This window comes from Mobula birostris, chromosome 6 (genome assembly GCF_030028105.1).
Source record: "Mobula birostris isolate sMobBir1 chromosome 6, sMobBir1.hap1, whole genome shotgun sequence".
NCBI lineage: Eukaryota > Metazoa > Chordata > Chondrichthyes > Myliobatiformes > Myliobatidae > Mobula > Mobula birostris.
Genome location: NC_092375.1, coordinates 86,125,341 through 86,153,049, shown reverse-complemented (window position 1 = coordinate 86,153,049; position 27,709 = coordinate 86,125,341). Strand labels below are relative to the sequence as shown.

Genomic DNA, 27,709 nt, shown 5'->3' with positions numbered 1-27,709 from the left:
AAAGTCGGAGGGAGGATTGGCATGTCCAAATTTTAAATTGTATCACTGGGCATTTGTACTAAAAAGTATTAGCTATTGGATGGAGGAGGATAAAGTTTCATCATGGAAAAATATAGAACAAGAGCTAATAGCACCAATAAGGTTGAAGGACTTTCTCCTTATAGGTATGTCTACCAAAAAATGTGATTTGTATTACGGTCCAATTTTAACCCATATGCTACAGCTGTTTAGAGCAGCAGAAACATTCCTAAAATTTAAAAGCGTATGGTGCAAATCATCTCCATTATGGAACAATAATGGTTTTCTATCTGGGGGGAAACCATTCACTAACAGAACTTGGGAGGATAAAGGTATTACGACTCTTCAAGATATTAATGGGGCAAGTACTATCCTTAGCTTTCAAGAACTGATATCTCAATATAATATTGATAAACACTTTCTTTTCTTCTACTTTCGAGTAAGATCAGCTTGAAAAGCTTATGGCATTCTCTGGGGGGGTCAGATTTAAAGGACCATCCCATTTTAAGTTGGATACAGAGTGCTCCAGGACAGATAGTGATATGATAAATTAAACTCCCAGAAATATATACCCACATCGGGAATGAAAGTCTGGGATAGGGACATATCTGAATTAGGACAAGATTTAGACTGGGATGCGATTTGGGATAATGCTGCCGGTGCTTCAAAAAACCCAAATCATCGGTATATACACTTGAAATTTTGTCATAGAGCATATTTAACACTGAGAATTAGACATCAAATGGGACTGGTTCCTGACCCTTATTGCTCATTTTGCCCCCATGGAGCCATTGGCTCTTTTATCACATGTTGTATGGGAATGTCCAGGGGTTTTTGATTTGTGGGGGAAGGTTATCAGTACTCTTACAGAACTAACAGGGCTACAATTACCAATGGACCCCGCTGTACATCTTCTAAATGATGACTCCCACCTTTCCCTTACGGAAAAAACACGCAAAGTCTGTCTGGCAGGCCTGACTGCAGCTAAGAAGATCGTCATCCAGCGTCGGAAACCTCCCCATGATATTTCAAATACTCACTGGCTTCGGAGCTTTTTGGACATTTCTTACCTGGAACTTTCATCAGCAAGAGTAAATGATGCACAACCAAACACAATCATAATGTGGACAAATTTGATATCTAACTTAAAAGATCTTTTGTTAAAATAGGAATGTTTTGTCTGTGTATGTACTACTATTCAGTTGGTTGGTGGAGGGGAGAGGGATGGGGGAGAGAGGGATGGAGGCAGATGGTGATGAAGGTTGGGGGGTGGCTAGGTTAAACAGTCAAAATGTAATTGGCAATTGGTTGTATTGATTGTAATTTGATGGTGTTGCAATAAAAAATTAATAGTATAAAAATGGTAAAAGATTGCAGCATGCTGCAGTGCAGAGGGACTTGGGAGTGCTTGTGTATGAATCACAAAAGGTTGGCTTGCAGGTGCAGCAGGCTATCAAATGGAATGTTGGTCTTCATTGCTAGAGGGATTGAATTTAAGAGCAGGGAGGCTATGCTGGAACTGTACAGGGTACTGGTGAGGCCTTACTTGAGGAAGGATATACTGGCTTTGGAGGCAGTGCAGAGAAGGTTCACCAGGTTGATTCCAGAGATGAGGGGGTTAGACTATGAAGACAGATTAAGTCACCTGGGACTGTACTCGCTGGAACTCAGAAGAATGAAAGGAGATCTTATAGAAACATATAAAATTATAAAAGGGATAGATAAGATAGAGGCAGCCAAGTTGTTTCCACTACTAGGTGAATTTAGAACTAGGGGGCATAGCCTCAGGATTCGGGGGAGTAGATTTAGGATGGAGATGAGAAGGAACTACTTTTCCCAGAGAGTGGTGTACCTGTAGAATTCTCGGCCCAATCAAACAGTGGAGGCTACCTCAGTAAATATATTTCAGACAAGATTAGATAGATTTTTGCATAGTAGGGGATTAAGGGTTATGGGGGAAAGGCAGGTAGGTGGAGCCATTTCTATTTCCTGAGGAGACTGAGGTCCTTTAACATTTGCCGGACGATGCTGAGGATGTTCTACGAGTCTGTGGTGGCCAGTGCAATCATGTTTGCTGTTGTGTGCTGGGGCAGCAGGCTGAGGGTAGCAGACACCAACAGGATCAACAAACTCATTCGTAAAGCCAGTGATGTTTTGGGGATGGAACTGGACTCTCTGACGGTGGTGTCTGAAAAGAGGATGCTGTCCAAGTTGCACGCCATCTTGGACAATGTCTCCCATCCACTACATAATGTATTGGTTGGGCACAGGAGTACATTCAGCCAGAGACACATTCCATCGAGATGCAACACCGAGCGTCATAGGAAGTCATTCCTGCCTGTGGCCATCAAACTTTACAACTCCTCCCTTGGAGGGTCAGACACCCTGAGCCAATAGGCTGGTCCTGGACTTATTTCCTGGCATAATTTACATATTACTATTTAACTATTTATGGTTTTATTACTATTTAATTATTTATAGTGCAACTGTAACGAAAACCAATTTCCCCCGGGATCAATAAAGTGTGACTATGACTATGAGCCATGATCTTATTGAAAGGCGGAGCAATCTCGATGGGACAGATGTCCTACTCCTGCTCCTATTTCTTTCTTTTCAAATCTTTTTATTGTTATTATACAAAAGAAATAACATGAGTACATTGAGGTAACAACACTTACAATGTCTCAAAAAAGACATTATCTTAAAGATTGAAAAAAAATTTGTGATAACAGAAAAAACCTACTAAGCAGAAAAAGTGAGAAAAAAAAGAACCCATTAGGTGCACAACCCCGGAGCCATGCCTCATACAAAAAGCTTCTAAAAATAAACATCAAACCACCAGCAAGAAAAGAAAATATACTAAAAAATTTACAATTAGATTGTGGAAAAAATCTATCAATTAGCTCAAATGATAATAACGAGCAAATGAGACCCATCTTTTCTCAAAATGAAGTAAAGGTTCAAAGGTTCGACTTTTAATTTTCTCCAAACTAAGACATAGCATCACTTGAGAGAAACATTGTGACAAAGTGGGAGGTGATGTATCCTTCCACTTCAACAAAATGGCCCTCCTAGCTATCAATGTAACAAATGCAATAACATGTTGGTCAGTCACAGAAATACCATGAATATTTTGAGGAATTATTCCAAAAAGCACAGTTAATTTATTAGGTTGTAGATTAATTTTAAGTGCTTTAGAAATTGTTGAAAAAATCGACTTCCAGAACTGTTCCAATATAGAACAAGACCAAAACATATGTGTCAGTGTAGCTATCTCAGTTTTACATCTATCACAATGACGATCAACAATAGGAAAGATTTTAGAAAGTCTGTCCTTCGTCAAATGATAACAATGTACAATTTTAAATTGAATTAATGAATGGCTAGCACAAATTGAAGAAGAGTTAACCAATTTCAAAATCCGCATCCAATCCTCCATCATAAAAGTCAAATTGAATTCCTTTTCCCAATCCTGTTTAATCTTAGATAAAGGATGCTTATCCCATTGTAATAATAAATTATAAATTCTTCCAAAAGAGCCCTTGATCGAAGGATTCATATTCATAATAGTATCTAACAGGTCAGCCTCCAATACGTAAGGAAAATTACTTAAATATTTTTGTAAAAAATGTCTAACTTGAAGGTATTGCAGAAAGTGTGAGTATGAAAGAGAATATTTATCAACTAATTAGGTATTATAATTACTAAAAACTATATGGATCTTTATAAAGTCAATTCTGTTCCTTTAGTAGACTCTATGAAGTATTTATTTAGTAGACGGAGTCCACTTACATTTTCACTTGTTGGTCATATTCATATAGTTAAAATAATGATTTTACCAAAATTTTAATGTTGATTTCAGAATATTCCTGCTCCTATTTCTTATATTTCTTATGTTCTTATATGACCTGCACCAGAACCATAGCCCTCCATATCCCTGCAATCCATGTACCAATCCAAACTTACTTTAAATGTTGAAATCAAGCTTACATGCCCACGCACTGACAGCTCATTCCACACTCTCACAGTACTCTCTTTCTCTTCATGCTTCCCTTAAACTTTTCACCTTTCACCCATATCCCATGACCTCTAGTTGTAGTCCTACGCTACCTCAGTGGAAAAAGCCTGCTTGCAGTTACCTTATCTATACCCCTCATAATTTGTATACTTCTATCAAACTTCCTCTCAATCTTCTACGTTCCAAAGAATACAGTTCTAAACTATTCAATCTTTCCTTATAACTCAGGTCCTCCAGACCCAGTAACATCCTTGTGAATTTTTTTTTGCATTCTTTCAACCTTATTTACATCTTTCCCGTAGGTAGGCAACCAAAATTGCACACAATACTCCAAATTAGGCCTCACCAACATCTTATACAACTTCAACATAACATCCCATCTTCTGAACTCAATACTTCGATTAATGAAGGCCAATGCTTTACTAAAGTCCACGTAGTAGACAGCATCCACTGCCCTGCCTTCATCAACTTTCCTTGTAACTTCCTCAAAAAAACCTATAAGATTGGTTAGGCATGACCTATCATGCACGAAGCTATGCTGACTATCCTTAATTAGTTCATGTTTATTCAACTGCTATATATCTAGTCCCTTAGAATACCTTCGAATAGCTTTCCCACAGACAACCCTATCTATACAGACACTACTTTCAAGGAATTATGCACCTGCCTTCCCAGATCCCTTTGTTCTACTACACTCCTCAGTGCCCTACTGTTTAATGTGTAAGACCTATCCTGGCTTGATCCTACCCAAGCGCAACACCTCGCACTCGTCTGCATTAAATTCCATCTGCCAGTTTTAGCCCATTTTTTCCAGCTGATGCAGATCCCCCTGCAAGCCATGACAGCCTTCCTTGCTGTCCACTACACTCTAATCTTGGTGTCATCTGCAAATTTGCTGATCCAGTTAACCACATTATCGTCCAGATCATTGATACAGATGACAAATACCAATGGACCCAGCACCGACCCCTGCTGCACACCACTAGTTACAGACCTCCAGTCAGAGAGACAACCCTCTACTACTACACTTTTGCTTCTCCCACAAAACTAATGTCTAATCCCATTTACTACCTCATCTTGAATGCTGAGCAACTAAGCCTTCTTGACCAGCCTCCCAAAGGGGACCTTGTCAAATGCTTTACTAAAGTCCACGTAGTAGACAACATCCACTGCCCTGCCTTCATCAACTTTCCTTGTAACTTCCTCAAAAAAACCTATAAGATTGGTTAGACATGACCTATCATGCATGAAGCTATGCTGACTATCCTTAATTAGTTCATGTTTATTCAACTGCTATATATCTAGTCCCTTAGAATACCTTCGAATAGCTTTCCCACAGACTCACTGGCCTATAATTTCTGTGTTTCTCTTTGGAGCTTTTTTTAAACAGCAGAACAATATTGGCTATCATCCAGTCCTCTGGTATCTCTCCTGTCACTAAGGATGTTCTGATCTTCCAGAGGACCAGTTTTGTCCCTTGCAATCCTTTTGTTCTTAACATATCTTTGGAATCCCGTAGTATTCTCTTTCTCCTTGTCTGCTAGAGCAACTTCATGCCTTCTTTTAGCTTTCCCGATTTCTTTCTGAAGTATTCTTTTGCATTTCTTATACTCCATAAGCACCTCACGTGTTCCTAGTGCCCTACGCCTGCTATGCACCTCCTTTTTTCTCTTAACCAGTGCCTTGATATCTCTTGAAAACCAAGGTTCCCTGTACTGGTTATCTTTACCTTTTATTCTAACAGGTACGTAGAAGCTTTATACTCTCAAAATTTTGTTTTTGAAGGCCTCCCACTTTCCTAGTACTTTCCTGTTCCTCGAAATCCCTCAGTGGATGGTCTGTAATACAGCCCCTTTAAGGTGGTCTACCTTTCTTATTCCTCAGTTCCACCCATAACGCCTCACTGGTCGAGTTTTCCAGCCTGTCTTGACGGAGCACTGCTGTTACATTTTCCATGACTAGTAACTCCACCCCTCTTCCTTATATCCCTCTCGCTTTGTCGTGTCTAAAACAACAGAACCTCGGAATATTGAGCTGCCAGTCCTGCCCCTTCTGCAACCAAGCCTCTCTAACAGCTATAACATGATAATTCCAGGTGTTGATCCATGCCCTGAGCTCACACGCCTTTCCTACGATACTTCTAGCAGTGAAATTAAGTACGGTATGTTAAAGTTCGGTATGTTTTTAAAAAGGTTTAGAGAGCCAAAACCATTTTCTTTTCAACTTAATTGTAAAAAATGTTATTTGTTTTAGCTTTGTTAAACAAACTGTGTGTGCAAAATTGGTACAAAAGATTATTTTGGCAGCTTATCATTTATTAAATATGCAAATTCCAAAAGTTGACTCATATAACACCAGCTGTTCCAGTCACTTAAGTTGCTTCGGTACACCCTTTACCAGCATTGCAATAAACTATGTTTATCAACCCAATATAACCCAAAGTACATAGAAGACAGGGTAAATTTCCGGGTAGATTTAACTATTCGAGAAATTGGACAACAACTTCTAGGTAAAATCCATGTTATTATGACCGATATTTTCCAAGAATCTGACGTGCACAAAATGTTGTCTATCATGCGAAGCATATTCCCACACTTTCTAATAGAAATTAAAGCTTAAAAATCCAGAAAGTGCCGTTTTTTGCTAGTCTCGGGAGAGCAAGCATGCAGCGTATTGTGTATTCTGCTCCAGCTGGCATGGGGCAGCCGAGGATCGGACCAGAAATTCCTACAAAGGACTGTGAGAACAGCTGAGACGATCACATGGACCTCTCCACCGTCAGGAGGGGGACATTCATCAAGAGCGTTGTGTACGCAGGGACCATAGTATTGTTAAGGATCCCACCCATCCATCCAACATCCTCTTTGACTTCCTACAATCAGGCAGGAGATTCTGAAGTGTAAAAACAAGAACGGTCAGGATGGAAAAGTTTCTTCCCCCAGGGGATTACGCTTCTGAACTCCCTGCTACATGGTATTCAAAGTGTCACTGGTTCCGTACCTTGCAATTTAAGGGATTCTCTGCTGAGAACCCCTTCTCAAAAAGTAAGATGAGTTTCAATTTTAGGAACATCTCCCAGAGTTCGAAGTTGTGTATTCATACTGGTAAGGAATATTTATTGCAGTCTTGTAGTGCTGAGCAACTTGTCAATTGTCATACGACTGACAAATATTTTGGCTAGGCATTACAGGTTACTCAGGGTGGGTTGGAGACCACAGGGTTTGACACATACAGAGTTTTCAGAATTGAGACCTAAATCACTGTATTCCCTGGTATCCTAAAAGCCCAGATAACAATCGATCTCTAATGCAGTTTGACATTTTCGGCAGTCACCTGCTCCAGTCCTGTGGTTTTGCCCCTTCTCAATGCGCCGCCACTGCAGCTGTGCATTGGTATACCAGCTCTCACATAGCAACAGGTGTTGCAATGCAGAATGCTGTCAGTCCCCTGACAGTGAGTGCCCAGTTCATTCATCAGTCCAGAGAAGATCACAGTTGTTACCTGTGGAAATATAGTCTGGAAACCAGAAGCAGGAGATCCATGAAGAACCAACAAAGACCAGCAGGAATAAAAAGGGTCAAGAGGGATGTTTTGCAGAACATTTTCACTATTGCTCTGAATGAAAGAAAAAAAAACAATAGCCAGACAGACCAAACCCAATCCCATTATGGAGAGATGATTCCCTGTACATATTAACAATTCATCTCTGCCTGCATAAAACTGGTTCTTTCCAGGCTTCATTGTTGTCTTGAGTACATTGAAAAACCGAATGACATGGAAAATGTCACAAAAATACTGTATTACAAATCCATTTTCATTCCTTATAATACTTCTGTGAATTCATTTATACTGTATGCCTTGCCACGTCAGATGAATATTTCCTGATAAGTGACATCTCACTTAGAGTCAGAGAAAAGTACAGCACAAAAACAGACCTTTTGGCCCATCTAGTCCATGCTGAACTGTTTAAACTGTCTACTCCCATCAACCTGCACCCAGACCAGAGCCCTCCATAATCCCTACTATCCATGTACCTATCCAAACTTCTCTTCAATGTTGAAATTGAACTTGCACATACCACTTGTGCTGCAGCTTGCTTCACACTCTCATGACCCTCTAAGTGACGAAGTTTCCCCTCACGTTCCCCTTAAACTTTTCACCTTTCACCCTTAACACATGACCACGAGTTGGAATCCCACCCAACCTCAGTGGTAAAAGCCTGCCTGCATTTACCCTATCTATACCCGTCATAATTTTGTATACTTCTATCAAATCTCCCCTCAAGCATCTACATCCCAAGGAAGAAAGTCCAAACCTACTGTCTTTCATTATAACACTGGTCCTCCAGTCCCGGCAACAATGGACCCAAATGCAAGACACAGACACTGAAGTACAAGGAACAGGATTTAACTAGAGTAGGGACGTGACAGGATACAGGCAAGGAGCAGGGACAAGAACGCAGCCTAGGGCTTGGACCCCAAGCCAGAGACTGGACAAGGACCCAAAACCTGGGTCTTGCCTTGGGCTTGGGTGCCAGAACCAAATATGGACATGACATGACTGCAGGACTGAAGGCTGGGGTCTTGAGGCTTGAGGCTAGAGGCAGGGGTCTTGGGTTTTGAGCTTGGCTGCAGGCTGGGGTCTTGGGTCTTGAGCTTGGCTTGGGGCCCTCGAGGCTTGGGTTCTTGGAGCTTGGCTGCAGGACCCTCAAGGCTTGGGTTATTGGAGCTTGGCTGCGGGACCTTCGAGGCTTGGATTCTTGGAGCTTGGCTGCGGGACCCTCGAGGCTTGGGTTCTTGGAGCTTGGCTGCAGGACCCTCAAGGCTTGGGTTCTTGGAGTTTGGCTGCGGGACCCTTGAGGCTTGGATTCTTGGAGCTTGGCTGCGGGACCCTCGAGGCTTGGGTTCTTGGAGCTTGGCTGCGGGACCCTCGAGGCTTGGGTTCTTGGAGCTTGGCTGTGGGATCTTCGAGGCTTGGGTTCTCGGCTGTGGGATCTTTGAGGCTTGGGTTCTTGAAGCTTAGCTGCAGGATCTTCGAGGCTTGGGTTCTTGGAGCTTGGCTGCGGGATCTTCATCTTGAAATGCGGAGGCTGATAACTCGGAGGCTGGAGCTGAGAGACTGACTGGGAACTAAACATCAACATAGAGCTGGGACTTATCCTAAGACAAGCCAGGACTCAACTTCATCTCCACACCAAGGTGGGACAGGTCCCTCTGTCAGGTAATGGCAGAACGGCCGGACTTACCCGATAGAGGCGAGGACAAGACAAGACAGATACCCCTGCAGGGCAATGGCAAAATGGCCTGACTTACCCCACAGAGGAGAGGATAAGACAAGACAGATCCCCCACAGGGCAATGGCAAAACGGCCTGACTTACCCCACAGAGGCAAAGACAAGAAGAGACAAACGCCAAAGAACGACAGACAGTTCCACCTCTGCTTCGGGGTAGCTCCAAGTCTCAGTTCGGCCATCAACCTCAGCTGGTTACAGAAACAGCCAGATCCCTACCTAGCTCAGAGTGGCTGGCAGCCACTCAGCTGACCCGGGAAACAGCCAAATCCATACCGCAAAGACTACTCCAGCGAGTGGCAACAAGGCTCCATGAAGCGGTGGTCCTCCAACCAGGACTAGAGATCATGAATAGTTTCACTAGCCTTCCGTCAGCAGGTTGCTCCAAGGGGAACTGACAAGACAAACCAACCCCTAACACTCAAACCCAAGGCTACTTATATTCTAAGCCCCAAGATGGGAATCAGGTGCCTATTGTCACAAACCCCATGATGGGAATAAAGAACCAGCAGAGATGGGAAACATGTTGGAGTCCAGTATTGCTATTAACTAATAATATTTATTAGTAACTATGCAATACAGTAATATAAATGTAGATAAATCAAACAGGTTAGCAATGATTATATATATAAGTAAGTATATCAGTAAATGTGGAAATATATGTATGAAAAACCAAGCTTCTTTAAGTCTAGGGGTAAAAAGATACAGTCTTACGATGATGAGTAAAGTTCAGTTCAGTTCATGGTATTGAGTTGAGTAGTGATGGAGAGAGAGAGAGGGAGAGATTTGAGTTTTCAGGTGAGCTGACGCCATCGATCTTCTCGCTGTCCTTCGAAATCCTTTAAAGGTCACCGACTGTGACTTTAACAAAGGGGACCGGTTTTCTGTGGTGGACCTATCCCCCAGACGAAGGTGGACACATGGACAACTCCCCACCAGTCAACCCCTTTTTTCTTCTTTCCACTGCAAGAGCGATGGATCGATCCTCTAAAACCCACTTTTCCTGCGGGCTCAACAGTGCTCATTCAGTGTCCAGAACATGTGTCTGAGGTCTATCATCTGACCTCCTATTTTATCTTCTCATGCTGAGCACCAACGGTCATTCAAATAACTCCTCCTTCCTCTCTCTGTGAAGAAATGCAAGCAGACAAAAATCCTTGAAGAAAGTGTTAACAGCCTGCCAAAAATCATAACATCGAGTGTCCAATAAATAACACCACCTTCGGTCACCTTAGCAACTTACGAGCTGCTCGGTGCTGCCTCCAACTCCAACTCAGTAGAAATCCAAAGTTACTTCCAGTGCCTTAAAGTGGCAGTCCAACAGTTAGTCTTCGTCTTTCTCTCTCTCTTTTACAAACAACATGCCGGTGTTAAATAACTCTCTCTCTCTCTCTCTCTTTTCAAAAGCACAGTTCATAGGGGTAATTCAGGACCCCGTCACACTATGATTAACTCAAACAAGATAACAGCTGAAGACCCGGAGTCCTGAGTCCACGGACCAGACCATTAACCGGAATGCGGCATTCATGGACAGGACCATGACACTTTGTAAATTTTCTCTGTACTCTTTCAACCTTATTTACATCTTTCCTGTCAGTAGGTGACCAAAACTACACACAATACTCCAGGTTAGGTCTCACCAACGTCTTATACAACTTCAACATAACATCCTGTCTCCTGTACTCAGTACTTAGAGTTATGCAGGCCAATGTGCCAAAAGCTTTCTTTACAATCCTATCCACCTGTGACACAACTTTCAACAAATTATGGACCTGTATTCACAGATCCCTTTGTTCTACCGCATTCCTCGGTTCCATACCATTCACTGTGAAAGATCTACCTGTGTAAGACCTACTGTTGGTCCTACTGAACTGCATCAACTGCATTAAGTTCTATCTGCCATTTCTTATCCCATTTTTCCAGCTGGTCCAAATCCCGTTGCAAGCCATGATTGCCTTCCTTATTGTCCACTACTTCCCCAATCTTGGTGTCATCTTCAAATTTGCTGATCCAGTTAATCATATAATTATCCAGATCATTGATATAGATGACAAACAACAACAGACCCAGCATCGATCCCTGAAGCACTCCACTAGTCACAGGCCTCTAGTTAGAGAGGCAACCATCTACTACCGCTCTCTGGCTTCTCCCACAAAGCCAATGTCTAATCCAATTCACTACCTCATCTTGAATGCCAAGTGACTGAACCTTCTTGACTTGCCTCCCAAAGGGGACCTTGTCCATGTAGACAACACCCACTGCCTTGCCTTCCCTTCATCAACTTTCCCTGTAACTTCCTCAAAAACGCTACAAGATTGATTAAACACAACCTACCATGCATGAACTCATACTGACTATCCTTAGTCAGTCCAGGTCTGTCCAAATACTTATATATATGGTCTCTCAGAATATCTTCCAATAACTTTCCCATTGCTGATATCAGGCTTTCTTAAACAGCGGAACAACGTCGGCTATCATCCAATCCTCTGGTGCCTCACCTGTCACTAAGGATGGTTTAAATATCTCTGCTAGGCCCCCAGCATTTTCTGCACTTGCCTCCCACAGGGTCTGCGGGAACATCTTGTCAGGCCCTGGGGATTCATCCACCCTAATCTGCCTCAGCATAGCAAACACTTCCTTGTTTGTAATCTGTAAAGGGTCTGTGAAGTTGATGCTGCTTTGCCGCACTTCTATAGACTCCATTTCCATCTGTGCAGGTTGACTGTGTGGTTAAGAAGGCATACAGTGCATTGGCCTTCATCAATCATGGGATTGAGTTCAATAGATGAGAGGTAATGTTACAGCTGTATAGGACCCTGGTCAGACCCCACTTGGAGTACTGTGCCTAGTTCTGGTCACCTCACTGCAGGAAGGATGTGGCAACTATAGAAAGGGTGCAGAAGAGATTTACAAGGATGTTGCCTGGATTGGGGAGCATGCCTTATGAGAATAGGTTGAGTGAACTTGGCCTTTTCTCCTTGGAGTGACGGAGGATGAGAGGTGACCTGATAGAGGTGTATAAGATGATAAGAGGCATTGATCGTGTGGATAGTCAAAGAGGCTTTTTCCCAGGGCTGAAATGGCTAGCATGAGAAGGCACAGTTTTAAGGTGCTCAGAAGTAGGTACAGAGGAGATGTCTGGGGTAAGTTTTTTTTTACTCAGAGAGTGCTGAGTGCTTGGAATGGGCTGCCAGCGACTGTGGTGGAGGTGGTTACAACAGGGTCTTTTAAGAGACTCATGGATAGGTACATGAAGCTTAGAAAAATAGAGGGCTATGGGTAACCCTAGGTAATTTCTAAAGTAAGTACATGTTCAGCACAGCATTGTGGGCTGAAGGGCCTGTATTGTGCTGTAGGTTTTCTATGTTTCTATGTTACTCTGGTATCACTCTCCAACTTTTCCTACACTACATCGACAACTGCATTGCTACTGCCTCTTGCACCCATGTGGAGTTCATTGACTTCATCAACTTTGCCTCCAACTTCCACTCTGCCCTCGGAAGTATCTGGCGCTTCATTTCAGAACTAGTGAGATCACTGTCAACACTGCCCTCAACTGCATCTCTTCCATTTTGTGCATGTCTACTCTCGCCCCTTCCCCTGCCACCCCACCAGGGATTGGCCTCCTCTTGTCCTTACCTAAGACCTTACCTGCCTCTGTGTTCAGCACATAATTCTCCAAAACTTCCACCAGTTCCAACAGGATCCCAACACCAAGTGCATCTTTCTCTCTCCCCCCCCCAACTTTCTGCTCCCCATGCAATTCCCTTGTCCCTCCCCACTGATCTCCCTCCTGGCACTTATCCTTGTAAGTGGAACAAGTGCTTCACCTGCGCCTACACCTCCTCCTTCATTCAGGGCCTAAACAGTCCTTCTCTTGTGAGTTTGCTGGGGTCATCTACTGTATCCAGTGGTCCCAGTATGGCCTTCTGTATATCGGTGAGACCCAATGTAGGCTGGGAGACCACTTCACCGAGCACCTATGCTCCGTCCACCAGAAAAAGTGGGATCTCCCAGTGGCCACCCATTTTACTTCCACCTCCCATTCCCATTCTGACATGTCAGTCCATGGCCTCCTCTACTGTTGTATTGAGGCCACACTCATATTCCATCCAGGTAGCCTCCAACCTGATAACATGAACAGCAATTTCTCAAACTTCCAGTAAGGACGCCATCCTTCACCATTCCCCATTCTCATTTCCTTCTCTCAGTTTATTTCTGTACCTGCCCATCACCTTCTCCCCTTTTCTTTTCCATTGTCTGTCCTGTCCAATCAGATTCCCTCTTTCTCTAACCCTGTATCTCTTTCACCAATCAACTTCTCAGCTGTTTACCTCGTCCCTCCTCCTCCCGGTTTCACTAATCACCTTGTGTTTCTTCCTCCCCTCCTCTCACATTCTTACTCTGACCCTTCATCATTGTTTCTCCAGTCCTGATGAAGAGTCGACTGTTTGTTTACTCTTTTCCATAGATGCTGCCTGACCTGCTGAGTTCTTCCAGCATTTTGTGCGTAGTCTCTTGGCAGACATTTCATCCGCCAGAGTGCCCAGCTCCCGATCTCTTCCTCCCTCCTTCCCTTCCACCGGGAGAATCGCTGTGCGTTTTCCTCGCCGTGCCGTGCAGAATGTGCCTTTAAAGGCGGAAGACGCGTTTTAACTGCTGCGCACCCAGTTGGTCATACAAGGAACTATCTAATAAGAAGCACTGATGTACTTTATTGAAAAGTAAATCTTACCGAGAAACTTCCTTGGCACGACTCGCAACACGGTGTTCGCGTTCCAACACAGGAACAGATTAATTTACAGGTAATTTGGTTTTCGTAATTGTACTACTTCGATGAAGCGTCCAGGCAGAAAAACACACACGATTAGATTCTTACTGGACTTCAGGACCGTTGCAAGTCGTTAAACTCGACGTTTCTCTTTTTTTTATGAATTATATTGCCGGTGTGAGCGATTCAAGAATTAAAGTTTATACGGTCGTGCGAATTCCCTGCAAAGAACCCAAGTTTTGTATTTAGTTCAGAGTGTGAAGATTTACGATTTGCTCGATTTACGATTTTCTTTCCCTAAATTTAAGGGGTGACGATGAAGGGAGGCAAAGCGGCAATGGAGACATATTGTATGTTATGTAGAAATGCAGGTTAGTCTAAAGCGTTTGATCTTTTACTTAAATGGGAGGAGGGGAGGATGTTAACAAATGACAACCTGTTCTTCTCTTCAAGGGTGATTATAGGGCGGAAATAGTTGATCGGAGAAGGGGGTTCTAACCTACTGCTTTCCTTCACATGTCTGTGATCTAAAGGCTGTGTGACACTGCCAGTTGAAGCAAGTCCGGCGTGGAAGCCTGCCGCGGGGTCTTCACTGAGGCTCACAGTCAGAACAGAGTAAGCTAGCAGTGGCAAAAGGTTTATCCTGTACTTGTATAAATTATTTATTTATTGAATATAGTAAGTTACCAATTTCTTATTTATGAATTATACAGAAAGTAGACGCTATTATATGCCGGAGTCGTATTATTTCATTTTCAGTCCTTTCTAATTGATTTTTAAAAATTAACCAACCATGTTAGAAAGAAGCCTTCTCCTTAGTCCTGACTTTTAGAGGGATCAGACACGGAGCAAAGCTCAGAAGTCAGGTCAGTTTGGAATGGGCATACGTAAATGTACAAAATGTAACACATATTTGTAAGCGGTGGGCACAATTTACCACTTGTGGTTACAATGTAATTGTGATATTGGACATAGACTTACTGGGAAGGAACTACAATGTTCCTTGCTGCAAAAAGAATAGACAGTAAAGTTGAGGATGATATGTTGTTCTTCATCGTTGGCACTTCCAGCCGGTACAAAGTTCCCTTCTAACTTGTCAACTTTAAAATAGTTTCTCACTTCCCAGCAATTTTGGGAGAAGGGAGCGGCAGTCAGTGTCATGAATGTTCAAAGTGACTACCAATTGTTGTATTGTGCTGTTGATAAAATGATGAGAAGGGTCTGAAACCTCGGATTTGCTCATGCAAATTAAGGAATCATAATGTGTATATATAAAATATGTGTGTTTAATGGATGCCTCCTAAAATGGTGGAAGCTAAATTCTTCTGTATGTTTAGTATCTAGAATGGGCTTGGAGCACCTCCCCATTCTACCATTTCAATGTCTATTTAGTCTTTCAACCAAACTTTTATACATCAAGTTGTATTTGTAATTAACACCATAATTTGAGTAAACGTAACTAAGCTTAAACACACATCTTAGATCAGTTTTCAGTCAATGCTGTGGTGGTTATTTTTCTTCAATCAAAAATATTTTAAGTTATTGTAAATAAAACAAACTGGTCATCAGTATCATAACCCAGTGATGAGTCCAGCAAGAAAGACAAGTGATGCAGTCAATTCCAACCACTTATGGTGGGGAATGTATGAAAGTAGTGTGTATTTTTAGTCTCCCACCAGAAAACTGTTAATACTGGTACCAGTAAAAAGCCATGTCTGAGATCTAAAATGAATACAATTAATTTAGATTTTTTTAAAAAAATAAGCCTGCTTTCTTCTTCTTTTCCTTCTTTTCTTCTTTCTTCTTACAGAAACATCTGCATGATGCTAATTATTTATGATAATACTACGTATTTATGAATGATGTGTTCTGAGGTTTATAATTTTTCAAAAAATTTGGTTGTAAATATTTTAGCTGCTTTGTAATAGTTTTTTAAAAATTGTTTCTAAATGTGAGAAGTGAGTGTGCAAGCTTTCATCAAAGTTCATTTGCAAAACATGAAGGCTTATCAGATTAATGAATCTGGTGTTTTTTTTTTATCCCCAGAGCTTTTCTTAGAGTTCAGCTGTGGGAATGAGAGGAAAATTTACACAAGGCAATTACATTTTATGGTTAAATGCTGATAGTCATAATTTTTTTTAAAAAACAGCTGATGTTTTTGGCTTCAGCTGAGGAAATAAATAAGGAGGCCAAGAGGACAAATCCTCACTTTTATGATTGCAGTCTTTTCATTAAGATAAAAAATAAGATATGAGAGGAAAAAATAAGCCATTTAGCCCATCTGCTCCTCCGTTTCATCATGGCTGATCCATTTTCCCTCTCAGCCCCGATCCCCTCCCTTCATTCCCTGACTAATCAAGAATCTATCAACCTCTCCTTTAAATATACCCAATGACTTGTCCTCCACAGCTGAATGTGGCAATGAATTCCATAGATTCTCCATCCTCTGGCTAAAGAAATTCCTCCTCATCTCTGTCCTTTTAGTTTGAGGTGACTTCCTCTGGTCTTGAACTCCTCCACCATAGGAAACATCCTTTACACATCCACTCTATCAAGGCCTTTCACCACTCAATAGGTTTCAATGAGGTCACCCCTCGTTCTTCTAAATTCCAGTGAGTAGAGGCCCACAGCCATCAAAAGCTCTTCAATCCCAGAATAACACTCACAGCACGCTGGATGAACTCAACAGGTTGGGCAGCATCAGTGGAAACAATGAGTCGATGTTTCGGGCCGGAACCCTTCGTCAGGACTGAAGAAAGAAGGAGGGGGAAGGATTTGAAGAATGCTTGTAGGTTCAGTTGAAAGACCAGTAATTTGAAAGAGAAAGGGGTGGGGGAGGGGAAGCAGGGACGTCACATGCAGGAAGACAATGGGTACTAGAAGGAGGAGGCGGAACCATGAGGGAGGTGATAGGCAGCTGGGGGAGGGGGCAGAGTGAAATAGGGAGAGAGGTGAGTCTGTTGGGGTCATCTATTGCATCCGACACAGAGTGGGGGACCGCTTCATCGAGCACCTCCACTCCGTCCGCCAAAACAGACAGGATCTCCCAGTAGCCACCCACTTCAACTCTGCTCCCATTCCCATTCAGATCATAGTCATAGTCATACTTTATTGATCCCGGGGGAAACTGGTTTTCCTTACAGTTGCACCATAAATAATAAATATTAATACAACCATAAATAGTTAAATAGTAATATGTAAATTATGCCAGTAAATTATGAAATAAGTCCAGGACCAGCCTATTGGCTTAGGGTATCTGACCCTTCAAGGGAGAAGTTGTAAAGTTTGATGGTCACAGGCAGGAATGACTTCCTATGACGCTCTGTGTTGCATCTCGGTGGAATGAGTCTCTGGCTGAATGTACTCCTTTGCCCACCCAGTACACTAGGTAGTGGATGGGAGACATTGTCCAAGATGGCTTGCAACTTAGACAGCATCCTCTTTTCAGACACCACCGTGAGAGAGTCCAGTTCCATCCCCACAACATCACTGGCCTTACGAATGAGTTTGTTGATCCTGTTGGTGTCTGCTACCCTCAGCCTGCTGCCCCAGCACACAACAGCAATCATGATAGCACTGGCCACCACAGCCTCGTAGAACATCCTCAGCATCGTCAGGCAGATGTTAAAGGCAGATGTTAAGATATGTCCATACATGGCCTCCTCTACTGCCATGATGAGGCTAAACTCAGGTTGGAGGAGCAACACCTCATATACCGTCTAGGTAGTCTCCAGCCCCTTGGTATGAACATAGAATTCTCCAACTTCCGGTAATTCCCTCCCACTCCCTTCCTCTATCCCTATTTCACTCTGAGTTGAAATTGATCGTCCACTTCTCAGCCCAGTTCTGTATCCTATCGATGTCCCGCTCTAATCTCTGTCAAACTTCCAGACTATCCTCAACACCCCTAATCCTTGTGTCATCAGCAAACTTACTAACCCACCCTTCTACTTCTTCAACCAGGTCATTTATAAAAGTCACAGAAGAGGGGTCCCAGATCAGTTCTCTGTGGAACACCACTGGTCACTGACCAGTGGTGTTCCACAGGATACGAACCATCTACAACCACCCTTTGCCTTCTGTGGGCAAGTCAGTTCTGGATCCACAAAGCAAGGTCTTCTTGGATCCCATGCCTCCTCACATTTTACCTTTCATCTTAACTCATGACCTTTAGTACTAGTCTCACACAACTTCAGTGGAAAAAGCCTGCTTGCATTTATCCTACCTATACCCCTCATAGTTTTGAATACATCTATCAATTATCGCCTCATTCTCCTACACTCTAGGGGATAAAGGTCTAACTTATTCAGTCTTTCCCTATTACTCAGGCCCTCAAGTCCTGGCAACATCCTTGTTTCTTTCCTGCAGGTAGATGACCAGAACTGCAAACAATACGCCATATTAGGCCTCACAAATGTCTTACACAATTTCAACATAACATCCCAGCTCCTGCAATAAATAAACAAGAGAAAATCTGCAGATGCTGGAAATCCAAGTAACACACACAAAATGCTGGAGGAACTCAGAGTCCCTGCTGAAAGGTCTCGGCCCAAAACATACTCTTTTCCATTGATGCTGCCTGGTCTGCTGAGTTCCTCCAGCATTTTGTGTGTCCTGCAATAAATATTTTGATTTATGAAGGCCAATGAGCCAAAAACTCTCTTTATGACCCTATCTACCTGTGACATCATGTTCAAGTAGATCCACTCATTTGCACTCCTCCATTTTCCGGACATCCACCCTTATCACATCCTCCCACTTCCATAGCAGGGCTAGGTGTTTTGTTTTGTTAACTCCAAAGCATAAAAACAAAGGAGCCCGAGAGATGCGAATCCTAGTTTCGATTTTACTTTAGTGAGGCGTGTGCTTATGACAAGGTGCCGTGATGACGTATGCCATTCACATACTTTTACATATAACACATGATGAATTATTTAAACAAAAATGCTTAATCAAATAATACATTTACAATATTACTCCGGTACCACAGAAGTATTAAATATACAACAATAGGATTCCCTATCCTTTCCTATTGCCTTATGCACCCAGCACATCTTCTCTGTAAACTCTGCCATCTCAAGTAAAGTCCCACCAGTAAGCACACCTTTCCCTTCACTCACCTTCACTGTCCACTCATCCACTCAGCCCTTCCAGTCAACAAGGCGCTGAGGTGTAATGTTTGTTGAGGTTATGGCCCAGTCTTACTTGTATTTTTTAATTCATAGGGATGGTTTTGGAGACAGTGCAGGGAGGTTGCGGTAAGGTTAATCTTTAGCCACTGTAATGAGGGGGTGTTAGAGATCAGGGACAGTTAGTGAAGAATCAGGGGCAGGAGCCAGTAGTGTAGTCCAGATTGGAGTGCTCCACAGTCCAAGGCCAATGATCCCTGTGGACCAACTCTGGGTCGGTTGGTGCTGTGGATGGAGAGCAGCAATCCCCTTGGTCAAAGACCATGGACAAGGGCTAGTGACCCCCTTACCCCCACCCCCCACAAGGTCAGCTGACTTGCTGAAAACAGTGGTCCCCAATAGCTGCTACTTAATATCCCATAATTTGCCCTTCTACAATTTAAAACTTTCCTGCAAGGTTCATGCTTATCCTTATTCATTGCCATCTTAAAACGTAAGGGGCTGTGATCACTGCTTCCTACATGTTCCCCCAATGCAAGGTCAGTCACTTGACTAGGTTCATTTCCCAATACAAGACAAAGTAAATTTATTATCAAAGTATGTATACATTTACATCAGTGGTGCGCAAGTGGAACAGGTCAAAAGCTTTAAGTTCCTCGGGGTCAATATCACAAATGACCTGACTTGGTCCAACCAAGCAGAGTCCACCGCCAAGAAGGCCCACCAGCGCCTTTACTTCCTGAGAAAGCTAAAGAAATTTGGCCTGTCCCCTAAAACCCTCACTAATTTTTATAGATGCACCGTAGAAAGCATTCTTCAAGGGTGCATCACAACCTGGTATGGAAGTTGTCCTGTCCAAGACCGGAAGAAGCTGCAGAAGATCATGAACACAGCCCAGTACATCACACAAACCAACCTTCCGTCCGTGGACTCACTTTACACTGCATGCTGTCAGAGCGGTGCTGCCAGGATAATCAAAGACATGACCCACCCAGCCAACACACTTTTCATCCCTCTTCCCTCTGGGAGAAGGCTCAGGAGCTTGAAGACTTGTACGGCCAGATTTGGGAACAGCTTCTTTCCAACTGTGATAAGACTGCTGAACGGATCCGGACCCTCCATACCCTCCATACCCTCCAAATATCCGGACCTGCATCTCGGTTTTTTTTGCACTACTTTACTTTCCCTTTTCTATTTTCTATTTATGATTTATAATTTAAATGTTTACTATTTACTATTGATTTGTACTCCAGGGAGCGCGAAGAGCAGAATCAAATATCGCTGTGATGATTGTACGCTCTAGTATCAATTGTTTGGCGACAATAAAGTAAAGTAAATAAATAAAGTAAATACACCACCATATACTGCCTTGAGATTCAGTTTCTTGCAGGCATTTACAGGAAAATAAATACATTAGAATTTATGAAAAATTATACATCAATAAAGATTGATGATCAACAATGTGGAAAAAGAAGCCAAATTGTGCAAATGAAAACAGATAATACTGAGAATATTAGTTGTAGTAGAGCACTTGAAAATAAGTCTGTAGGTTGTACAATCAGTTCAGAGTTGAGGTGAGTGAAGCTATCCACGTTGGTTTAGAGCCTGAAGGTTGTAGGTTAATAACTGTTCCTCAACCTGGTGCTATGGCCTGGATAATGGAGGTCCTTGATGATGGATGCTGCTTTCTTGTGGCAGTGCTCCATGTAAACGTGCTCATTGATGAGGAGGGCTTTGCCTGTGATGGTATCGACCACTTTCTGCAGGCACTTCCATTCTTGACATTGATGTTTTCATATCAGGCCACGATGCAACCAGTTACGATACTCTCCATGGTGCATCAATAGAAGTTCAACAAAGTTTAAGTGATGCACCCAATCCACGCAAACTTCTAAGAATGAAGATGTGCTGTCATGCCGCCTTTGTGATGGCACATGTGTGAAGGACCCAGGACAGATCCTCTGATGGGATAACACCAAGGAATTTTCTGTTACTGACTCTCTCCATCTCTGACTCTGTTAATGAGGACTGGCTCATGAACCTCCTCTTCTTCCTCCTGTAGTCAATAATCAGCTCTTTGGTTTTACCGTTGTTGAGTGAGAGGTGGTTGTTGTGGCACCACTTGACCAAGTTTTCAATCTCTCTCCCATATGCCGATCTGTCACCACTCTTAATACAGCCAATAACAGTGGTGTCGTCAGAAAACTTAAATATGGCACTGGAGCTATGCTTAGCCATGCTATCATAGGTATAAAGTGAGTAGAGCAATGCGCTAAGCACACAGCCTTACGGTGCATCTGTGTTGATGGTGATTGTGAAGGAGATGTTGTTGCCAATCTGTGCTGACTAGAGTCTACAAGTGAGGAAATCGAGGATCCAGTTGTGCAGGGAGGTACTGAGGCCCAGGTCTTGGAGTTTAGTGGTTAGTTTTGAGGGCATGATAGTGTTGGATGCTGAGCTGTAGTCAGTGAAGAACATCCTGATGAGTGCATCTTCATTGTCTAGATGTTCCAGGGTTAAGCGAACAGCCAATAAAATGGTGTCTGTGTTGACCTTTAGTAATGGTAGGCAAATTGCAGCAGGTCTAGGTCACATCTCAGGCGGGAGTCGATACGCTTTGTGACCAACCTCTCAAAGCACTTCATCACAGTGCAGGTAAGTTCTACTGGATGATAGTCATTGAGGCAGGTTACCATATTCTTCTTATGACTGAAGCAGGTGGGTACCTCAATGACTCGCTTCAGAAGTCTGAAGGTGTTTGCAAATACTCCAGCCATTGATTAGCTTAAATCTTCAGTACTCAGCCAGGTATTCCTTGTGGGCCAGATGCTTTCTGTGGGTTTACCCGTCTGAATGATGCTGTAGTCCGGAAGGTGTAATGTTACTCCTTCTCTAGATGGGCTTTCCATGTACTTTTTAAGAAACTCAGATGCTCCTAACACATTCTCCCCATCTAGCCCTATTTTACTAAGGAGGTTCCTGTCTGTATTGGGAAGTTAAGGTCAAGCCTATTGTTTTTGCACCTTTCCCTGTAGTATCTGTATATCTGTTTCTCAGTATCCCAGTAGCTACTGGAGGATCTATAGTACAATAGACCTTTCTTATTTTTGAATCCTACCCATGTACTCAGTGAATAAGCCCTTTAATATGTTCCAGCTCAGTGCAGCTGTGATATTCTCCCTCAGTGGCCATACACTCTTCCCCTTATTACACCTCCCTCTCTATTTCAAAGATTCAAAGCACATTTATTATGAAAGAATATATAAATTATACATATTTAAATTTGTCTGCATATAGGCAACCACAAAGCAAGAAACTTGAATAACCCAATTAAAAAAAGACCAAAAATCACCACTCAGAGAACATAAAAACATAAGCAATAGGAGCAGGAGTAGACCATCTGGCCCACCAAGCCTGTTCCACCATTCAATAAGATCATAGGCTGATCTGACCATGGACTCAACTCCACCTGCCAGCCTTTTCCTCATAACCTCTAATTCCCCTACTATGCAAAAATCTATCCAACCTTGTTTTAAATATATTTACTAAGGTAGCCTCCATGGCTTCCCTGGGCAGAGAATTCCACAGATTCACCAATGTCTGGGAAAAGCAGTTCCTCCTCAACTGTCCAGCTCTTGGCTTCATCCCTCCCCCTCCTGTCTTCTCCTATCATTTTGGATCACCCCTCCCCATCCCACTTTCAAATCTCTTACTAGCTCTTCTTTCAGTTAGTCCTGACGGAGGGTCTCGGCCTGAAACGTCGACTGTACCTCTTCCTAGAGATGCTGCCTGGCCTGCTGCGTTCACCAGCAACTCTGATGTGTGTTGCTTGAAATTCCAGCATCTGCAGATTTCCTCGTGTTTGCGTCCTCCTCATCTCCGTCCTATATCTATTCCCTGGAATCTTGAGGCTATGTCCCCTAGTTCTAGTCTCACCTACCAGTGGAAACAACTTTCCTGCCTCTATCTTATCTATCTCTTTCATCATTTTATATGTTTTTATAAGATTTCTTAATTCCAGTGAGTACAGTCCCAGGCAATTCAATCTCTCCTCATAGTCTAATCTCCTCATCTCTGAATATATCAATCTGGTGAACCTCCTCTGCACTGCCTCCAAAGCCAGTATATCCTTCCTCAAGTAAGGAGACCAGAACTGCAGTACTCCAGGTGCAGCCTCACCAGTACCCTGTACAGCTGGGGGGGGTGGAGTGGAGAGAAAAGAGAGAAGACAGAGAGAGAGAGATATGAGTTATTAACCTCAAACTTTCTGCATGATTACTCAAATTGAACTGCATGTGCATGTAACGAGAATTGTATAACTCATCTGCTTCTACTGTAGGCCACTAACTTATCAATTACCCCTACTGTGAACCACTTCTACAAAGAAGGGATCCGTATGTTCCATGACCGCTGGACTAAGTGTGTACATGAAGGAGGGGAATATGTTGAAAAATAAATGTGCTAGGTTTTCTAAAATTGACCCCTTCTGCCTTAGGCCACGAACTTATCAAACACCCCATGTGTGTGTGTGTGTGTGTATGTGTGTATGCATGCATATACACACACACACACACACACACACATATATATATGTTGATTAGCTTTCCTGCTTATTTAAATAATTCATTATGGGTTGTGTATAATACATGAATTGTATACATCACCACACTACCATTTGATACATGGGTGCGTCAACTAAACTAAACTTGAACTACACCCGTATTCTCGGACTCCCCGCATCTTCTGTTGAATTAGTTTAATGTTTCAAAGTTACAAAACATAACAGGTACTCTGGATAGAGGCATGCTAGGTGCATTTGTCACTTCTACCAACGCTATCTTGGAATTTGCATCCGCGGCAAATAGAATGCAGTAAGCTTTGGTGTTTACCTCACCTTGGTTCTCTCCCTGCCTGCCGTAGAAGAAGTCTGGCATCTTTGCTTTTTACCAGTTGGACAATTCAGTGTGTGGTAGTTCGTCAGAGCAATTTAACCTTGTTGATGGTCATTGAAATCAATCACTAGGAATATCAACATTCTGCCCTCATTGCTTCTTCCTGATGGTGCTGAACAGGAAGAATAATGGTGAAATACTTGAGGGCTAGTTTTGGGAATGAACAACAGAGCTTCCTTGTTTAACCTGCTACTATGAGACTTCACTGGGGCTTGAATTAGTGTTGAAGACTTGTGGGCTGTTCCCCTCGATTGCAAGTTGCCTGCTGCCGTCTCCTGACACACCCCCAGGGAAGATCATGGAAAGGTCATACGTACTGGTTGAAATTTAAAGCTCTATACTGTAGTTTTAACTATGTCAAATTGTTTGACTAGTTTGTTGGGTGAGGGTAGTGGAGAGTAATTTAGACCCAACATATGTCTGTAAGCAGGATGTTGCAAAGTTGACTGGCCTCAAAGTGACTATTCACGTCCAAACCTATTGCTGAGGATAATGCATTGAGATTTTTTGTTACTTTATTTTAATGTAGCTATTTCAATTGTTGTTTACAAAGTCATTTTGAAGGGTTCTGAAGTCCAATATGGGCCAGAGATAAGGACTCATCGCTGTATCATTGTCAAGGCATTTGGATAAATGTTAGCATTCCCTATTCTAAACTAATGTAAACGTAATAAATTGTATTTATAAAATTCAAGATTAGTATGTAAAATGTGATCCTTAGCTGTGACTAAAATTAACGTTCTTTCCACAGATCACCCCCACCTCTAAGTCACAAACTTCTTCAGAGAAGAGGATGACTAACACTACAAGCCCTGAAAATGATGACTTCTGTGAAAACATCAGTGACTTCAAAACTTCTACCTACCCTCCAGTGTACCTGGTCACATTTATTCTTGGATTTACTGAAAACGTCTTCTGTTTATATGTATTCCTAAAGTTATACAAGAGGAAGACTGAATTCAGCATTGTCATGGTGAATCTGGCAATTGCAGACCTATTCTTCGTTTGCACGTTGCCTTGGCGCATTTATTATTACTGGAAAGGCAGTATTTGGGATTTTCCACCTTCGTTCTGCAGATTCATGTTTTATGCACTCTACCTCAATATGTACTGTAGCATCTACTTTCTGACCCTAATGAGCATCTTGCGTTATTTTGCAATTGTGCATCCACTTAAATATTTAAAGTATAGAACGATTAAAAATGTCCTAATTTTGTGCATATTCATATGGGTATTTGTGGGTGTAGTAGCTAGTCCTTTACTAATAGAAGACAATTATATTGCAAAGAATAATAGAACAATATGCCTTGACCCTAAATATAAAATTAGCCGTAAAATATACAGCATGAATTTAATTTCACTGCCAGTAGGTTGTGTTATTCCCTTCCTTATTATCACTATTTGTTACATTTTTGTTCTTAAAACTTTGCTAACTTCAAAGGCAGAGCATGACAAGCAAAAATGTTCCCGCAAAAAAGCTATAGCAATGATTATTATTGTTATGGTTATATTTCTGACCAATTTTCTGCCCTACCACATTTTGCGGACTGTCCATCTTGCCATGAATTTCCATGGCAGTCATAGCACAAACCAGGTTAATTGTTTCATTCAGCGTTCTGTGGTGATCACCCTGTGTGGTGTAGCAGTCAATACCTGTTTGGACCCTCTTTTATATTACTTTGGAGCAGAGTCCTTCAGGGATAAGCTGAGAAGCAGGAGGACTATAGCGAACAATCAAATATGATTTATCTCCTACAATTCATTGTAGGGCTGACAGTATGTGGAATTTCTCCTTGCTTCTTGTTTAGAATGCAGAAGGTCAAGGATCAATCATATTGGTTTTAGATCCTATCTTTAAACAATTTATTTTGACATACAGTTTTGGCAGTTTTCATCAAAAAGCAGGAAACTGTCCATGAGCCTCACTCCAGACAACTGTTACTTAGCAGTGGTTACTTAAGTTCTTTCTAGCTTTTGAAGATCGACATTCAAGTTACATTTATGTGATAACACTTCTAGAGTAAGCTGTTTTATGCATTTTCCTTCACAACAAAAACTGACCAGAAACACCTGAGAAGCAAGATCCCAGCAAGAATTAAGAACCAAAGGAAATAAGCATGATTTTTCCAAATAACCTAAGAACTTGGTGAATTCCAAAGACCTGATGGTCCACAACCAAGGGTTTTAACGCGCTGGCTATAGGGACTGTGAATGCTCTGGTTATCATATTCCAAAGTTACATATATTCCAGAATTTTTCTTGTTTATTGGAAGGCAGCAAATAAGTGGGATTGCTTAATGTTGACGCTCAAGGGCATGGGTATTCATAAATCACTGAAAGTGATTAGGGGGGCAAATGGTATCATTATTATGCAAAGATTTGAACACAGCAGTAATTGAAAAGTCCATTGTCTCATTGCTGTTAAAATTCACCGTCCTAAAGGGCTGCGGAGGCTTAGTTGTTGAGTTAATTTGAATCAGAATTTGATAGATATATGAGTATCAAACAAATCTGGAGATAGGGCAAGAAAATGATGCAGACATAGATTAACCATGATCTTTGTGATTAGCAGCACAGAATCAAAGGGCCAAATGGCCCAATTCTGTACTATTTCATTTGTTACTAAATCTTTCTTTTGAATCTTCTAGCCCTTTAATTGCTGAGCCCTTTGAATTTGCCCAGTTTTAATTGTGCCACTGCTTTTGGCCATGTCTCAAGTTGCCAGAATTATAATTTCCAGAATTTCTTCATAAAATCTTCCTGCTTCTCTGAAACTTACTTCTTTGACAACTTTTTTGACACATCTGGTTCAGTTTGTGATGTTACTTTGAAAGGTTATAATTATTAAAACAATTGTATAAATACAAGATGTTACCAGTTATTGGCCGTAATACAATATTTGGATATATGCAATTCTAACATTAGATTATATCTTATTACTTCTTAAGACCTACCTACCTATTTCCAAAACTGCAAATACTTGTTTTATTTCTAATCAGTTCTTCAGGCCATTGCTTACCAAAGCCCACATTACTGAGAAATCTAATTAATTATCAGGAGAACTAGAGTACATCTGCAGTAGGTAGTTATGTATTTAATGTTTCAATAGCGTTTAAGTAATATTGTAAACATTTTGTTGATTAGACATTCTTGTTCATTTAAATAATTCATTATGGATTATATGTAAAGTTAAGTGAATTGCATACATCATGCACTACCACATAATATATGTGCATTTCACTTAAAATAAACTCTAAGTTAGACTCACATCTCTTGGGCTCCTGTCTTTTTCTTCAAATTAATTTTATGTTTTAGAGTTACAAAACATAGCAGTGGTGATGAAGAAGTTTTAAGTGAATCCAAGACAGCTACCTACCTGTCGAAACACAGTGAGATGATCAAGTTTCTTTCAAAAAGGAAGAATTCACAAGTTCATAATGGGTGAGTACTGGGTGATAATAATCATTTTAAAAACAAAGCAGAATTGGCTGGCTACATCAGAAGGAGTGACGTGTTTGATTGCACAAACGA

At 41.9% G+C, this 27,709-nt stretch overlaps 1 protein-coding gene across 3 annotated transcripts; it reads left to right on the top strand.

Annotated features, from left to right (window-relative positions):
• The first annotated feature begins 6,146 nt into the window (after window positions 1-6,146).
• On the top strand, window positions 6,147-27,318 carry LOC140199832 (cysteinyl leukotriene receptor 2-like). 3 transcript variants are annotated; one of them, XM_072262334.1, is made up of 2 exons: window positions 6,147-6,197; window positions 24,930-27,318. In XM_072262334.1, exon 2 carries the CDS (start codon window positions 24,972-24,974, stop codon window positions 25,920-25,922), a length of 951 nt encoding a protein of 316 aa, XP_072118435.1. In that variant the 5' UTR covers window positions 6,147-6,197; window positions 24,930-24,971; the 3' UTR covers window positions 25,923-27,318. The 3 variants fall into 3 exon arrangements, with proteins under 3 accessions (XP_072118435.1, XP_072118433.1, XP_072118434.1); XM_072262332.1 differs by lacking the exon at window positions 6,147-6,197 and adding an exon at window positions 13,880-14,131; XM_072262333.1 differs by lacking the exon at window positions 6,147-6,197 and adding an exon at window positions 14,660-14,712.
• The last annotated feature ends 391 nt before the right edge of the window (window positions 27,319-27,709 follow it).